The 16,812-nt window shown below is 44.3% G+C and overlaps 1 protein-coding gene across 3 annotated transcripts in view; it reads right to left on the bottom strand.

The window, feature by feature from the left end:
- Positions 1-1,278: 1,278 nt before the first annotated feature.
- Positions 1,279-16,812, bottom strand: part of Rgs20 (regulator of G protein signaling 20) — a 116,345-nt gene continuing 100,811 nt past the window's right edge. For all 3 annotated transcript variants that reach the window (XM_052175998.1, XM_052175999.1, XM_052176000.1), the window contains 4 exons: positions 15,069-15,217; positions 9,319-9,402; positions 5,642-5,876; positions 1,279-1,981 (listed from right to left, as the gene is read on the bottom strand). In XM_052175998.1, the coding sequence (XP_052031958.1) occupies positions 1,793-1,981; positions 5,642-5,876; positions 9,319-9,402; positions 15,069-15,217 (657 nt within the window). In that variant the 3' untranslated portion in view covers positions 1,279-1,792. The remainder of the gene's footprint in view (positions 1,982-5,641; positions 5,877-9,318; positions 9,403-15,068; positions 15,218-16,812) is intronic.

Here is a 16,812-nt window from a genome sequence, read left to right as displayed (position 1 = left end):
TTATTTATTTATTATAAGTACACTGTAGCTGTCTTCAGACGCTCCAGAAGTGGGCGTCAGATCTCAGTACAGATGGCTGTGAGCCATCATGTGGTTGCAAGAATTTGAACTCAGGACCTTCAGAAGAGTAGTCAGTGTTCTGAACCGCTGAGCCATCTCTCCAGCCCCCAGGACATATACAGTTTTGTTCTATAGGGTTAAACTCTGGTGGAACTTTTGCCAAAATCTTTATATAACCTTTAATATTCTTTGAGTTGGGTTTGCTTCATTCTGGGGCTTATAACAATACATTGTAGGCATCATTGGCATGCAACCCATTGGAGAATCGCAGTTATGGCCTCTGTTCAGTGAAAATAATGGTTGAATAAAATGGGACAGAGACATATGCAAGAGACTGGCACCTAAGTACAAGGCTCCTTATTCTCTGAGATGAAGTGAAGGAGGTGAGGAGGGTGCTGGGTTGTGTGTATTCTTGCATCACAGACAGTGGTGAGGGACAAGCTTTGTGAAAGTCAGAGGTGAGGTGGTTTGTTGAGAATGAGGGAAAGGAGTTTTATTTGGGATTGAGCTGAGTGACAAAGCTAATCAGGCTCTTCCAAGACCAGGCAAAGGGGAGGCTTCTGCACAAGGGTGGAGTTGGTGTGTTCTCTGTAGATTACGTGGCTAACCTGCTCCTGATATCTGTCCAGTGTGTTATATTTCCCATTTGTTGTAGACATGGGATTGTTCAGGGTGGCTTAGGTCTATAACTACTTTTACCTATAAACTATAAAGTCATCCTATTTGCTGTGATTAAAATAATATCTTCGTATCTAAAGACAGAACACTCATCTGGAAGGTGAAAATGTATTGCATGCATCCCTACATGGTCCGTGTTCTTCAGTAATTCTAGTTGAAATAATAGAAGATTGCGAGAAAACGTTTGGATTTCATTTTTCAGAGTGAAAATACCCACATTTCTTTCAATAAAAATTAAAATATGTTTATTTGAGGAATTGTGAACATGACAAGCTATGAACTTCAAAGTTCACTCTTCAGCTTGATTCTGATAATACAGTCACCCTTTCACTTAAGTGTTGCTTCCCTTACCAAACGACTGAGAGTGACCCAAGGAAAGCATGGTGTATGCCACCAGACATCACACACACATACACACACACACACATACACACACACACTCAGACGCATACATGCAGAGAGACACAGAGAGAGAGAGAGAGAGAGAGAGAGAGAGAGAGAGAGAGAGAGAGAGAGAGAGAGAGAGAGAGAGAGAACAGAGAGAGAGAAAGAAAGAGAGAGAATTTCCACTTTTATACGGAATAATCACATCTTTGTGAAATAGGACTCTCAGTCCTGGCATGGTGTCAAGTGAAGTGTTCAGACTGAAGGAAGGGTTAGCTGAAAAGCATTTGAATGCTGTTTCTTTGGAGGGTAATAGAGTATTGAGCTCATGCAAAACAAAGTGTTCCCATTTGCTCTTTGCACATCTATGCTGCAGGCAGAACAGAGGCTAATGCATGCCCTGCCCTTGAGAACATGCTAGTTATATGAATGTGAGCACACTATCTTTCTAAGGCAGTCATACCCCCACCCCCTTTTTTCTGAGAAGTATCACTAAAGGTGGCTGTAGTTTCTGTTGTGAATCTATAGCTTTCTGTGGAGAAAGAATCTGTTATTACAACCGTCCAAGAATCACTGTAGCACAAGACATCATATCTCTAAATTCCCTGTGCTAGATGTAGTCCATGAGTTATTTTCTTGTTTTGTTAATAATAAATATATTTGAGACCACCTATGATTCAACTGCTTTCTCAGCTAAGGACTTAAGCAAATCCTTATAGACTGTGGAGTTCATGAAGCGGGGATAGGAGTCTCTGTGCATTAGAGTGTAGATCTGCAGCTGAGCATCATCGAATATGTGCTGGGATGGATCCACCATGTTTCTGTTGATAACCTCTCGTACTCGGGAGTCCAAGCTGACCTGTGGAGAGAAGCAGCAGCAATCATTTCTTGTAAATTCATCGAAACTCCCAGAATCGGTTTATCATTCAAAAGACCCCAAGCAAACAAAGTGCTCTCACAGTCTGAACCCTAAACGTCTGAAGTGCTGAGAGAAACTGACAGGTGAAGGAAAGGGAACTCGGCAGCTTCAGCAGTACCGGTAGCCCTGGAAGGCCTGGGAGCAGATTGTTGGTCCAAGGCTAGAGGACTCAGCAGGTCACACTGAAGGGTCAGCTTATTATTTCTCTCAAGTTGGAAGGAATGCTAGCTCGTTAGGAAACCATGCACTGCTTCACTTGTATAGGTGAGTGTAGGATGGCCGTTGAAGACAGAAGACAGCATGCACAGACGCATCCCTGCTAACGACGGCAAAAACCTGGGCAGGCAGGCTTCTGCCTGATTAGAAACTGGGTGTTGGTTTCTGGTGCCAGTCCAGGTTAACAGGAAGCTGTCTGTAAAGTGAAGTGCTCAAATCATAGGGCCTGAGAGCCAGTGGCATCCAGGTTTCTATTCCCTCTGTCCCTGCTGTACCTATAATAAGTGTGAATTCCTATTAGTGAACTCACATTGGGAAATGAAACAGTGGTTGTTTACAGGCCTGTTGGTTTAAGAATATTTTTATTAGAAATAAACTGCTTTCATATGTAGCAGATGTGTAGCTTGGTCATTACATGTGTAGCAGGTCCCCAACAACTGGAGCTGGAGGTGCCCCCGAATCTGTTGCCAGCCTGTCTGTGTATCCCAGTCCCCGAACTGGGCCAGCCTGTCTCAGAAGAGGATGCAACTAGCCCTGCAGTGACTTGATGTACTGGGGATCTGGGGATGGGGAGGATTAATGTGTGGGGTGATACCCAGAGGGGGTCTCCCCTTCTCAAAGGAGAAGGGGAGCAAGGAATGGGGGAAGGGTCTGTGAGGTGGTACAGGGAGGAGAGGGAATGCAGACAATAGGATGTAAAGTGAATAAATAAATAAATTTAATCCCAGGCAGAGGCAGGCAGATTTCTGAGTTCAATGCCAGCCTAGTCTACAAAGTGAGTTCCAGGACAGCCAGGGCTACACAGAGAAGCCCTGTCTTGAAAAACCAAAATAAATAAATAATTAAACAAATAAGTAAATTTAAAAAGCAAAGAAATAAAGTGCTTGAAAACCAGCAAACTTTGTCAATGGAACCACCCATTCTCCCAAATTAGTGTGTCCTGCGTATCTCCCGTCTTCTTTTTCTTTCTACCTTTTCCCTTCCCCCACTCCCAGTTCCTTTCTATTCCTCTCCCTCTCCTCCTTTCTGGACAGTCTCACTATACAACCTTGAACCCAGTGTCCAGGGTCATATGACAGGCAGGCAGCACTCCTCATCTCCTTCCCCTCTGCTGTGCGCCCTGTGCTGGATCTGTGTCATAGCCTCCCAACTTGGCCTTCTGAGTCCGCCCACCGCCTCTCCCCACACATTCTATGATTTGGCCAAGGGGTTCTTTCTGAAGTGCAAACTCTATCCTGACACTCAACCCTGCCTCGTCCTGGTTTGTTGACGCTCAGGGTGACGTCAAGTGTGCCAGCCCCAAGGTCATGCTTCCCAGCCCATGGTCATCTGATGCCTGGATTTTCCAGCTCTGTTTTACTATTCAGCTCAGAAGGTGTCTGAGTCACTTGGGACTTAAAGGAAAGAGCTAGAGCGTTCTTATTCCCTCTTTCTGGGACAGTCATTTTGTCTGCATTTGATAAAGGCCATGAGAAGATCCTCTCAGTAAGCCAGAGCACTGTCTAGTGTGGAGTCCCGCCATAGAGCCACACTGGTATTTTTTTACTGCAGAAAACTTAAAAAATGTCTGTAGTTCTCATATAGGCACAAGCAGTACCTCATTTGTGTGCCTTTGCCATGAAGAAGGTCTGCTGCTGTTCACCACAGCTCTGACAGTTTCTGGCACCTGCATTGGCTGCTGCCACGTTCACTGCTCACGTACCACAGCCCTCTCACCCTGGTCCCAGCTAGTCCTAGCCCCAGGATGTTTTCATCCCCTTGAGCTTCTGGTAATTTCCTTTCATCATTCTCTGTCCATCTTCAGCCTCCCTTCTTCATGACTTATTCTGTAATCTCTTGCTGAGGATGCTGGGCCGTCACACCAGGGATGCTCTTCCTCCCGGAGGTCTTTCTGCCTCCGTGAGGTCCCTGACTCCAGAAGAGAAGCTCTGCTTTATGAACCACAGTCTTCGCAGAACGCAGAAGACGACAGCGATTGGGAAATTGGTGATACAAGGTGCAGGAATTAAAACTCAAACTAACATTCAGGGCTGCAGATTTGGAGGAACAAATGCTAAGAGGCAGTCACCTGCTTCATCCCACTCCTCTGTCATTTTTGTGATATTAGGAAGACGTCTGAGGGAAAATGTCACAGTTCCAGCACTCTGTCAGCAATGCTATAACTAGAAAGACACCTGGGAAAATAATTTACTCAAGATAACGGGGATGATTTTATTTATACGGCGCTGTCAGACTCAGCATGAGAGCCAGCCCTGGCTTCATCCTTAGAACCACAAAACAAAGGGAACCCAGCGTCAGCATGAGAGTACCTGGACTCCTCTGTGAGAAATTCTACTGAGAATTATGGAAATGTTTTCTATGAAAAAAACTGAAAAAAAAAGCTTCATACTTTTTCAGGGTGTCCTGGATGGGTCTGAATGCTACTGAGTGTGAGACTGTGAACCGTAGCAAAGGCTGGCCGTCCCAGAGACCCTGAAGGGACAGTCGGAGCTCTGCCTGCTCCCGGGCACCGGGCCCCTGGCATTAGCTTCAGCCTTCCATAGATTTGTGGCCATCAGTCATGTAAGGCAACGCCCCAAGCCCCTCCACATGTAGAGGACATGACCTGTGGTCACATAGGCTCAAAGCAGATCTCCATGCAAATGGGGTACTAGAGGCCTGGAGGGCTTAGCCAATGAGCTTTCCTTCCCTGACACTCATCCCTGCAGAAGGTATTTAATCTCAGGCCCGCAAGGAGAAGGGGTGGGGGCTGGGGTATGGTTTTACACATCCACTTTCCACTATGGCAATAAATGATTTGGAGCCACAGACTGTCGCTTTTCATCAGGATGTGCTGTGAGGAGCCATGCGGGAGGCCTTTGCCTACAGAGACACTGCCTAATCTGTAGAATGCTTCTCTGAACTCCTAGCCATGACTGCCACCAAGCCCAAGACTGGCACTGACAAACCAAGGTCCCTGAGGGACCAGCCAGAGCTCCTGCTTCTCCACAGCCCCTGCCCCAGGCTAGATCCAATCCACACCCGGTTCCGGTTCTCAGCTCTTCCTTGACTTCCTGCGGTGTCCAAGAGTCTGAGAACCCCCATCCCCAGCCTCTCAGCAGGCCCGGGACCCCTGAACCAGTTCCAGCTGTCCTGCGCCTTAGACTGTGCTTCTCCACCCCTGGAGTGGTGTCCTGGGGCTTCCCTACGGCCCAACACCTGCCCACGACTCGTGGGGTATGCACAGTCAAACTCCCACATCCAAACTCGCTCGAGTTCTGTGACAGAGTGGACATAGCACCCACCAACCCTATAACTGAGCGGGCAGAGCCCAGGACTATGCAAGCAGCACTTGACCAAGCACAGACACAGGCGGTTTAGCAGTGGCTCTACTGAGACACACACCTCTTTAGGAGAGAGAATAGAAATGTAGTCTTCATATATTATCCTTGCTTTCTCCTCAATCGTGCTTTTATTAGCTTCCTTTTTCAGTTCTTCACAGGCCATCCAGAAAAGCATGTTTTCTTCACTGAATTCTGTTCGAAGAAATTCCCGGAATGCATTTCTTCCAGCCGGAGTGACCATCAGGTTATCAAAAGACTGGGCCCAGGCACAGACTTCTTCCAGAGTGGGCGTGGGGCTGAACAGTTGTCAAACGAAAAGGAAGAAAGGGAAGATGTTACTGGTGGTGAAGCCAGCTTTTGTCACCTAGCTTTCCGTTTCTGACATAAAATACACAAATGTTTGACCCTTTTGGGAAGGGAGAGCATTTCTACTTCCTTAAGCCTTTGTCAAAATACAAGATGGATGCCCGAGAATGGCCTTACTGCTAAAGGCTCTGCTGGTGTTACAGCATGCGGCCCCACACCCAGCACACTGTGACCTTTTGACCAACCTCGTCGCCATACTTGGTTTACATCTGGGCACATCTGACCTTGCTTTTAAATTACAGAAATAAAAAGTCCTGCAACCTGACAAAAACATCTCAAAAGAGTCTCAAATACTCTTGACAGAGCTAAGCCATACTTTACCAGGCCCACCAGAATATGCCATGTCCACTAAATACTCCTCAAGGTTCATGCAACATTTTTGAGAGAGCAAAGAATATGCATGATATAGATCTAAGCCACGAGGGATGGTGGTGAGGTGATCAGCTAGGAATGTGTCCTTGGCTAGAACATCCTTCACGAAGGGCAGCCAACTCATCCCGAGACAAGGGCTGGACTTGACTTTGGGCTCACCATCTTTGATTTTGTTTTAACTGTACCGAGACCAGAAAAAGCCTAAACAATAGTGATCCCTAATATTTTGTCTTTCACAGTTGCATATTTGTATGTTTCCCTGGAGAATATATTCTGTGGCTTTACATTTTTGTTGTTGTTTTGTTGTTGTTGTTGTTGTTTTTATAAAATGGCCAATCCATTGTCTTCTGTGACTTGCTTTTCCATCCTCATTAAGTCTCTGAGATTTACCTGCTCTGTGAAAAGGACTCCAATCTCACTCTCTGCTTTTGTACAGATTTTGGGATCGATGGTAACGGGAGCCTCTTAGATATCATATAGGCGAAGAACAATATACTTCTGAACTGCTTCGTAGAAGTGGTCTATAAAATCTTATGGGTACAATGCTGATTCTGAATACAATGTTAACTGGTTGAATTGTGTCACCTAAAAGCAGTCCAAATGCCAAAGAATATAACCTTATTTAGAGATAGTTCTTTGGCTTAGTAGTTAAGGGCACTGACTTCTCTTCCAGAAGACCTGGGTTTGATTCCCATGATCTACATGGTGGCTTATAACCATCCACAATTCCAACTGAAGAGGATCCAATACCCCCTGTGGCCTGCTGGGGCACCAGGCACAAACAAACATGCAGGCAAAACATCTGTCTGTATATCTAAAAATAAATTATTAAAAAGAAAAAAGAAATGGGTTGATGACACTCTGGATATTGGATTTTTGGTCTTGGAACTATGATGTAAAATTTTTCTGATGTGTTAGGCTACCCATGTTTGGGTAGTTTTTTGTTTTGTTTTTTGTTTGTTTGTTTGCTTGCTTGCTTGTTTTAGTTTTTCGAGACAGGGTTTCTCTGTGTAGCCCTGGCTGTCCTGGAACTCACTCTGTAGACCAGGCTGGCCTCGAACTCAGAAATCCGCCTGCCTCTGCCTCCCAGAGTGCTGGGATTAAAGGTGTGCACCAACCGCCCAGCCCGTTTGGGTAATTTTTAATGACAATTAATTTAGAAAGTTTTTAACTGCTCATCCAGCTCCACCCAACAGTTACCTGGCAACAGCCAGGTATGCCTCTCCCCACAGTTACCTGGCAACAGCCAGGTAGGCCTGGCCTACTACAAAAAGGGCTGCTCAGCCCCTCCTCTCTCTCTAACATCTCTTGCCTCTCTTATTCTCACACTCTCCTACCCTCTTTCTTGTCCCCTCTTGGGCTCTCCTCCCCTCCTCCCTCTCTCCGCATGGTCATGGCCGGCCTCTGCTTCTCTACTCTCTCCCTCTCTCTGCCTTTCTCTGCCTCTGCTACCCTCTTAACTCCCCTCCCCATGCCCTGAATAAACTTTGTTCTATACTATGCCAATGTGTGGGTGTGTGTCTGGTCCCTCAGGGGGAAGGGATGCCTTGGCATGGGCCCACTGAGGCACCCCCTTCCCCCACACCGCCATAGAACATGGTCTCTCCCATCTTTCTTTTTATGATCACAACAGTGTGTACCAAAGAACTGCAACAAATAGAGTCACATGTGGTGAATGCAACTAAGTATGAGTAACTAGTACTTCAGCCTATAACATCAAGTGCATCTAAGTAAGTACTTGGTACCTGAGTAGATTGACAGCATGTACAATCAAGTGTATGAATACCTAGAGAAAAGGCTGTGTTACCTGGGGCTATGACTCCATGGAGAAGCACCTGCCTAGATGGTGAGCATCTGCACCAAAAAGCAGGTATTTTATCATTTTCTGGTTTTTAATTGGATGTGACTTAGAAAAAAGCCAGGCCAAACTACACTGGACACAAGTGCCCTGTTATAAGTGCCTTCTCTTGATTGATGTAGCTACAAAAACTGTTATTAACTCTGCTTTACACACACACACACACACACAAAATGGAGATAGACTATGGCCATTCTTAAGTCAAGGCTAAATGTTGAGATACAGCTTTTTGCACCCAGTCCATGGTACAGAATACAGTGCCCTGGGGTCTGTGAGACTCCTGCTACTTCTGACAAAGTCGTATTGTATGAGAAGAGGGGCAGGGGTATTGCTGTATCTCCCAGATTTTGAAAACCTGGGCAAATACACATAAGGTATTTAAAGTGAAAGGCAATTTACTTAACCTGTATGGGCTGTCATTCTATCTACAAAAATAAACAAGTTAATAATATAAAACTATTTGAACAATGCTATTTGGATATTTGTTAATATGTACAGTTATAAAGGCATAATATTAAGAACAGAAATAAGGGGCTAGAGAGAGAACTCTGAATTTAATAGCACTTGCACACTAGAGATTGATTCCAGGCACCCGTGTGGTGGCTCACAATTTTCTGTAATCCCAGTCCCAGAGGACCCAATACCCAACACCCACTTTTGGTATCCATAGGCACCAGGCATGCACCTAGTGTACATACATAAATATATACATACATACATACATTTATGCATGCAAACAAGACACTCATATACATAACATAAGTATTTAAAAAAGAACAAGATAAGGAATAGATGTAAGAATAGTTAAAGGAAGATAAATCAATAGGAAATTTGATAAGAGAAATATAATAGGGGAAGAAATATAAAAATAAAAGCAACACAAAGCTGGGTTGTCAGGAGGGATCAACTTCTATTTGTGATTCACTTTTGGAACTGAAGAGTGGGTTGACTTTTCTTGCCTGTTATGAAATAAATAAAAAGGAATTCTGCAGGGGAAATCCAAAGTCACACTGAGATCTGATGTTGCTAAACAGTAGTTATAGGAGAATGCCTGTGTTTTGCTGAAACTTATAATGCCGAAAGAAAAGGGAGATGCTCGCATCTCTGTGAGTAATGTGAGCTAATGTAATGCAAGAGCTCACCTTTCTTCACATGCTGGAATATCTGTTCTGAGTTCGTGGGAAGCTCTTTGGGGTCTCTGGTCTTCTTGGTTTCTGACAGTGAGGCTGTAAGAAATAAGACAATTATGTCTAAGATGTTTGAAGGAAACTATTTTCTAAATGAATATTTTAAGGGGCAATTTTAGATACTCAGACCGAATTGCACTTTTCAACAATGTAACCCTGAATGTTATTTTAAACATTAAGCATCCATAAGCGGGTGGGAGACAGGGCTGAGTGGCTAGAACACTTTTTGCAGAGAATCCAGGTTCAAATTCGATGTTCCAGGGGATTGGATACCTTCCTCTGTCCTTGGTGGACACGAGTCACACATGTAGTACAGTAACATATGCAGGCAGAACACACACATAAAAATAAAAATAAATTTTCACTAATAATAAAGAGAGCAAGGGGCTGAAGAGATGGCTCAGCGGTTAAGAGCACTGGCTGCTCTTCCAGAGGTCCTGTCCGTAATGGGATCTGACGCCTTCTTCTGGTGTGTATGAATCATTTGAAATGTAAATAAATTATATCGAATAAAAAAAAAAAAGAAAGAAAACAAGCCAGGGGTGGTAACACACACCTGTAACTGTTCTCAGACACCAGAAGAAGGTATCAGATCTCTTTATGGATGGTTGTGAGCTACCATGTAGATACTGGGATTTGAACCCATAACCTTTGGAAGAACAGTCAATGCTCTTACCCACTGAGCCATCTCTCCAGCCCCAGTGTGCACCTGTAAAACCAGCATTTGGAAGGCAGAGGCAGTGGGGAAGTGGGGGGCTGGTGAGAGGGTAAAAGGTCCCACTGCTGAGATGCCAAAATGCTCTCGACCCATAGCTGTGAGGCAGACGGCTCCTCCCTACTGTCTGAGGAGCTCTCAATCTGTTTTCCCTGGCAGCTGGACCAGTACACACTCCTTGTGAAATGTCTTGGATCCTTTCTCAACAGTTGTTAGCTTGGTGGGTATGAAATGCCGCGCGATTTAGATTTGCATTTTACTACTGACTGATGGTGCTGAGCCTCTTTCCATATTACTAGCTGTCGCACGTTTTCTCTGAAGACTCATGTTCTTCTATTCCTTGACATTTAAATATCAGTTTATCTTTTACTCTCTTGAGATGATGTATGGCTTTATGCATTTTAACGATTTTTTTTTTTATGTACTGGGTGTTTTGCCTATGTCCACGTACCACATGCAAGCGTGCTTGGCGTCTGCAGAGGTGAGATCCCTTGGAAATGGTGCTACAGGTGCTTGTGAGCCGCTTTGTGGACTCTGGGAACTGAGCCCATGTCCTCTGCAAACCAGGGCTCTTAGCTGTGGTAGCTTTATATATTTTATTTTATTTGTTTTGTATATTTTAGATATGAGCTCTAATGAGAGCTATTTTCATGGGTTTTATATTCTTCTTTACTATCATTTAAATAATGGACCTTTGAGACTTTTGAGGTGTTTTTGCAGCATCTAAGCATAAGGAGGATTTTCTCTCTTCCTTTCCAAGTTCTAGGCTCTGTCTTTGTGCTTGCATGTAGCTGATGCCCGTCACAGGAAGGTAAACAGTGGGAGCAGCCTGGCCGTCCTTGGCTTACTCTGGACTTTAGCAGGTACACGTCAGCATTCCAACAGCTTGAAATGTTTGTTTTGCTTTGTTTTGTTTTGTTTTGGTACTGAAGATCAAACCCAGTGCTCCATGCTTTGCCACTGAGCAGCTCTATCAACCTCGAAAAATACATTTTTATCATTTATCATACATTTATACATTTATTGTGATTGAGACCTTTTGTTTTGCTACGGTATTATTCGTGCTTCTGGTCATTTTCCTATGTGTCTTCTTAACCCTTTATTTTATAAAAAGTCTTTCAGCCTGCTTTTAGCAATCAGCTTTTTAAGCTTTTGCTGAGTGGAGCGGGGAGGGAGGGAGAGATCGAGATCTATTTTCCTGAAGAGGCAAAATCATTAAAAATTCAGGAATCCTTTTGACTTATTTCTTTTATGATGTTAAGGCTAAAGCATTTCAATAAATAATGGTTTTTAAAAATGAAACAAAACACCAAAACAAGAACCCTTGAGAGGCGCTGGAGTCGCATCCTGTCTGGGGAAGCATTCATCCGGCCTGACATCCGGTTTCTTTGTAAGCCAAACACGTGCGCGCAGTGCACAGTGGGTCTGGAAAGAGCAAAGAGAAGGGGGACTGTGGCTCGGACACAAGGCTACAAAGAGAACTGGAAGCGATACCGCGAGCCGAATCATGAAAAATTTACTCACACGTTGTTGACATTTCTCCATCTTATTTTGCAGAAACAGAAGTAATTTAAAGGGGACGTGCACTCCAGAGAAAAGGCACGGAGGATGTTCTCGGAGCTCCCTTGGTTAACAGGCTCTGCTGTGGCTGTTACCCCAGAGGAGGTTGAGGGCCACAAGCCAAAGCAGTGCTTGGCATTACCTCAACAATGCAGTGGAAGACGCAGGAAGAAAGGAGGGAGGGGACACACTCCAGCTTACAGAAAGAATTTAAAGTTTACCATTTCTATCAGCATATTCTAATTATGCATGCTGACCTCTACACATGCAGGTAATGCATGCTGCTCATATTCACCCGCTACCCTCCTTTGTCCTCTTCTTGCTCCCACTGACCCCCTCCCTCTTTCCAACCAGTCAGTCCACTCCCACGCCCCCTTCTGCTGCTTCTTGGTGGCCCAGAAAGTTAGAGTTCCTTACATGAACACAGGAGAAGTGCTACTTACAGAAGCAATTCACCAGCAGCTAAAGCATTTATATTTTAGAGACTAAAAATCGGAGTGCTTTCCTTTTTATTAGGGGACTGGAATTCTGAGAAAAATGTCAATGCTTAGAAAAATAGCGCTAGTTCTTTTTCTAGAAAATTCGCTCTGCTACGTATACCAACATAGACATCTCTTAAGAGAATGTAAGGGAAAAAAAGTCGAGGGAAATTATGTTGTTTTCCACTGATTGTGAAAAAAAACACATTATATTTTGGGATAATAATGAATCCATTAATTTTTGGGAAAAATTCTCGTCAACCCATGTAAGCTTTGGTGTGCAGTCCTGCTCTACCTCAGAGAGAACCACACTTAATTCGCTCATCATTCCTGTCCACAGAGAGGCGGCAGTGCACACCAGGCATTTGGATGCTATCTAAGTGTTATTTTACAGCGCCCATTGTTCTGTAATTGCTTCCCCACTGTAGCACATGAAGTGAAGTGACAAAGGCCACCCAGAGGCAGGCGTCCACTGACTTCCTGTTTGTGAACTAGGGAACAACTTTGCCTGTTTCTCTTGGAGACTAACGCCATAGCACATCCTCACAGACACATTCCTTCCGCATGTGCCTCACTGTTTATTAGGTGGTTTTCTAGGCACATATTCAGAAGGGTGCATATTCAATGGACACTCTTTGTTTTTTGTTTTGTTTGTTTCTTTGTTTGTTTTTGAGACAGGGCTTCTCTTTAGTCATGGCTGTTCTGGCACTATGCATGTAGACCAGGCTAGCCTTGAATTCAGAGATCTGCTCCTGCCTCTCTAGATGCTGAGCTGTGTGCCAACATGTTAGGTTTGTGTTTATCTTAATCTTGTTGGCAGAAGCACATATAGATTATCTTTTCTGTGCCATTTCATTGGCTTGTTTTCGTTTGGCGATTATTTTATGTCCTGAAACTCTTCATATGTTGTGGATACAAATTCTTTATTAAGGACATTGTAATTATCTTGTCCAAGGATGTTTTATCTTTTATTATTTTACTGCTTCTCTCTCTCTCTCTCTCTCTCTCTCTCTGTGTGTGTGTGTGTGTGTGTGTGTGTATGAGCATGTATGTGTATATATGTGCAAAATCAAGCAGCATTCTTCAGGAACTACCTACCTTGGTTTTTGCTTTGTATTGTTTTGTTTTTTGACACTCTCATTGGTGGAAGCTTGGCTGGCTGGCTGGCCAGTGAGCCTCAAGATCTGTCTGTCTGCTACAATATCCTCAGATGCTGTGACACAGATCTGGGATCAGAGTCACTATGCCACCAACTTTAGGATTATTTAGGATTCTTCTTCTTCTTCTTCTTCTTCTTCTTCTTCTTCTTCTTCTTCTTCTTCTTCTTCTTCTTCTTCTTCTTCTTCTTCTTCTTCTTCTTCCTCTTCCTCCTCCTCCTCCTCCTCCTCCTTCTCCTCCTCCTCCTCCTTCTTCTCCTCCTCCTCCTTCTCCTTCTTCTCCTCCTCCTCCTTCTCCTCCTCCTCCTTCTCCTCCTCCTTCTCCTTCTTCTCTTCCTCCTCCTTCTCCTCCTCCTTCTCCTCCTCCTTCTCCTCCTCCTTCTCCTCCTTCTTCTCTTCCTCCTTCTCCTTCTCTTCCTCCTCTCCCTTCTCCTCCTCCTTCTCCTCCTTCTCTTCCTCCTCCTCCTCCTTCTCCTCCTCCTCCTCCTCCTCCTCCTTCTCCTCCTTCTCCTTCTCTTCCTTCTCCTCCTTCTCCTTCTCCTTCTCCTCCTCTTTCTCCTCCTCCTCAATCTCCGGCTTCTTTTCTTCTTCTTTGTCATCTTCTTATGCCTTTTTCTTTTAAATCTTTTATCTTTTGTTTTTTAAAATATTTTTCTAAAGCATATTTCAATTTATTTATTTTTATTTTATGTGTATTGGTGTTTTGCCTGCATGTATGGCTGTATGAGGGTGATTTCCTGGCTTCTGCCTGCAACTGGAGTTACAGAGATTTGTGGGCTGCCATGTAGGTGCTGGGAATTGAACCTGCGTCCATTGGAAAAACAGCCATCTCTCTAGCCCCAGGGGATTTTTCATTATAGCTATTGTTTTTATTTTCAAAACCTAATCCTTTTCTATTGTAGAAGCCAGAGTGGCAAGGCCAACACACGAAAACACACAGAATCAACTAAATGTGGAAGGAGAGAATCAACTCCAGAGGTTTTTTCTGACTTCTGCACATGCGTTGTGCCACACAAGCCCACATATACACACCATGTGTGCACAATGCATCTACATAGAACAATGTCATGATAGAAATGTCTAAGTGATGCCAAGTTTGGCTGGCACTAAGCCCAACCTTACATTCAAGCCTCTCCGTCTCTCACATACAACCTTCTGGATTTTTCCTTCCTAAGCAAAGTGAACAATATAGAACAATATATTTTTAAAATTTCTGTTTCTATTTTAAGGACATAGTATGTCATTTATTTTTTATCAAAAAACAAAATTAGCAACATGAAAGCAAAAGCTGATAAAAATCCAGGCTTCAAACCCCTCATTTTAAAGATATATCTTCAATTTCCAAATCCTCCACAAAGCTGTCAGATAAAATGAAGGCTTCTGTAGCCATCCATACAGTGTTTCTACCCAGATGTTAACATATGCTCATAACTGTTTTACACGTCCTCTAGTTGTTAATCTATGCTAGCCCTGTCTGAAGTGTTGATAACTTTCTCAACAATTAGATGTAGCCATTTGCTACATATATATGTATTGATGTATTTCACAGGCACCCGGTAGCTGTTTAAAACATATTTGCAGGCCAAACACGGCACATGCTTGCAATCCTAGTATGTGGGGAATAAAGACAGGGTGGGGGTGTCTGTATCAGGAGTTCAATGTCCTCCACAAAAGTTCTGAGGGCAGCCTAGGCTACAAAGGAGCACAGCCAAACCCCACTTGCATATGTCATAAACAGGCTGAACTCCAAGGCCCCTCCCAATCAGCACCTTAATCAAAAGCTCCCAACTTTACCAAGAACAGCTGCAGCAGCAGCACCAGCAAAAGCAGCAGGCATTGGAGCCCCGGCCACCCGTGCCCTGCTGGCTTGGGACAGAGTCCTGGGTCTCACTTTCCCCGCACATCTGCCGCATCCGCATTTCTGTCTGCTCGGATCCCACAGGCTGCAAAAGAAAGAGAACACAAGACTTTAGTGCTCTTGTGTCTTAAACCCAGGGTTTCATCTGTCCGGCTCACAGAGAAGACACAGCGTGATAACACCTAGACCATTTTTTTGCAAACTGGTGAAATATGCTTTGACTCTGATGATACCTTATCTAGCAGAGCTAAGGGAACAGGGTGTGAAGTTCCAGGAGTAAAACAGAGAACAGACTTGCCCTGAGGACGTTTACTAAGGGAGATGAATGAGTGTAAAGAGGTCACTGCTAAGTTAGGACCACGGAAGCGTTTCCAGCCTTCGGGTGCTCTCTGCACTGAACCACAGCGGCGCAGTTACAAGGGACAGTACAACCGCACTACCCAGGAGTCTGAGCATAGAGATGGATGGATACCGTCTATGCCAAAAAGATCAGCCACACTAACGGGCCCCCCCTCGAGAATTCTCAGAGGAGGTGGTGGAGTGTGGTTCAGGTCAAAGCCAGATCCACACACCCTGTCAGCATCTTCAGCAGGTGTGTGGTGTTTGATAAAGGCCCTACCTTTCCTCATCAGGCTAGCACTAAGAATGCCGCTGACTATGGAGCATTTGCTTAGTATTTCCCTGGGAGCCAGACCTAGAGCCAGCCTGGGGCCTGCCCAGTCCTTGGAGAGACCGGTCCAGGAGCTCAAAGCTATCTAACAGGTCTATGACCTTCAGTCTGGGTTCTGTTGTTGTTGAAGATTAGAAGATCAAGTGACAGGTGAGCATGCAAGCAGCACAAGAGAGGAGAAATGTGCTATACTCAATTTTGCTTTTGATAACTATCGTTCAATTCTTGATGGCACCAATTAAAAGCTAACACACAGACAGACAGACAGACACATACACACATACACACACCTTAAGTAGGACTTTAGAATTAAGTACTAGATTTGTTTATTCCTTTGAGTGTGATATAATCCATGTGCGATTGGATTCATTCATTCATTCATTCATTCATTCATTCATTCATAAATAAGGTCTTGCTATGTTGCTCAGGCTGCCCCTGAACTCCTGAGCTTCTCCCGCTTAAGCCTTATTTATGAAGAATGACATATGGGTTTCTCTTAATAGCTTAGATATAAGCTTTAGGCTAGCAAACGAGAACTAGCCAACAGCTTCCTGACCCTTCATAGTTATAGGACTCAGATGCTGCTCCGTAACGCCTTACTCTGGACTGAGCCAGTCATGGCTCACGGCCTGTGTAGCCTCCCTCGTCAGAAGGCAGAGCTATTTGCTAAATTCTCTATGATGTTCTGTGGACCACTGAGAGATGGCTTCAAGACAGAAAAATTCTCAAATGTCCCCAGGATAAAAACGCCACACACCACGATCTCAATTCTTCTATGGCATTGCAACAGAGACACGGACCAGCAGTGGTTTATTTCACGTCAGGACACTGAGGCATAAGGATAAACCAGCACAATTCCCAAAGACGTTTAGAGCCCAACATCTCCAGATAGCCATGTTCTAAAAGAGTTTGATACAACTTTTGGAGACAACAAGGAAGATACACCTTTCTCTGGGATGCCTGGCAGGTTTTCAGCATAGGCTAAAGCAGTGGAGAACATGGTCAAAATC

Source organism: Apodemus sylvaticus, chromosome 3, assembly GCF_947179515.1.
Source record: "Apodemus sylvaticus chromosome 3, mApoSyl1.1, whole genome shotgun sequence".
Classification (NCBI taxonomy): domain Eukaryota; kingdom Metazoa; phylum Chordata; class Mammalia; order Rodentia; family Muridae; genus Apodemus; species Apodemus sylvaticus.
Note: the sequence above shows the minus strand (reverse complement) of the source record. Positions and strands in the feature narration are given on the sequence as shown.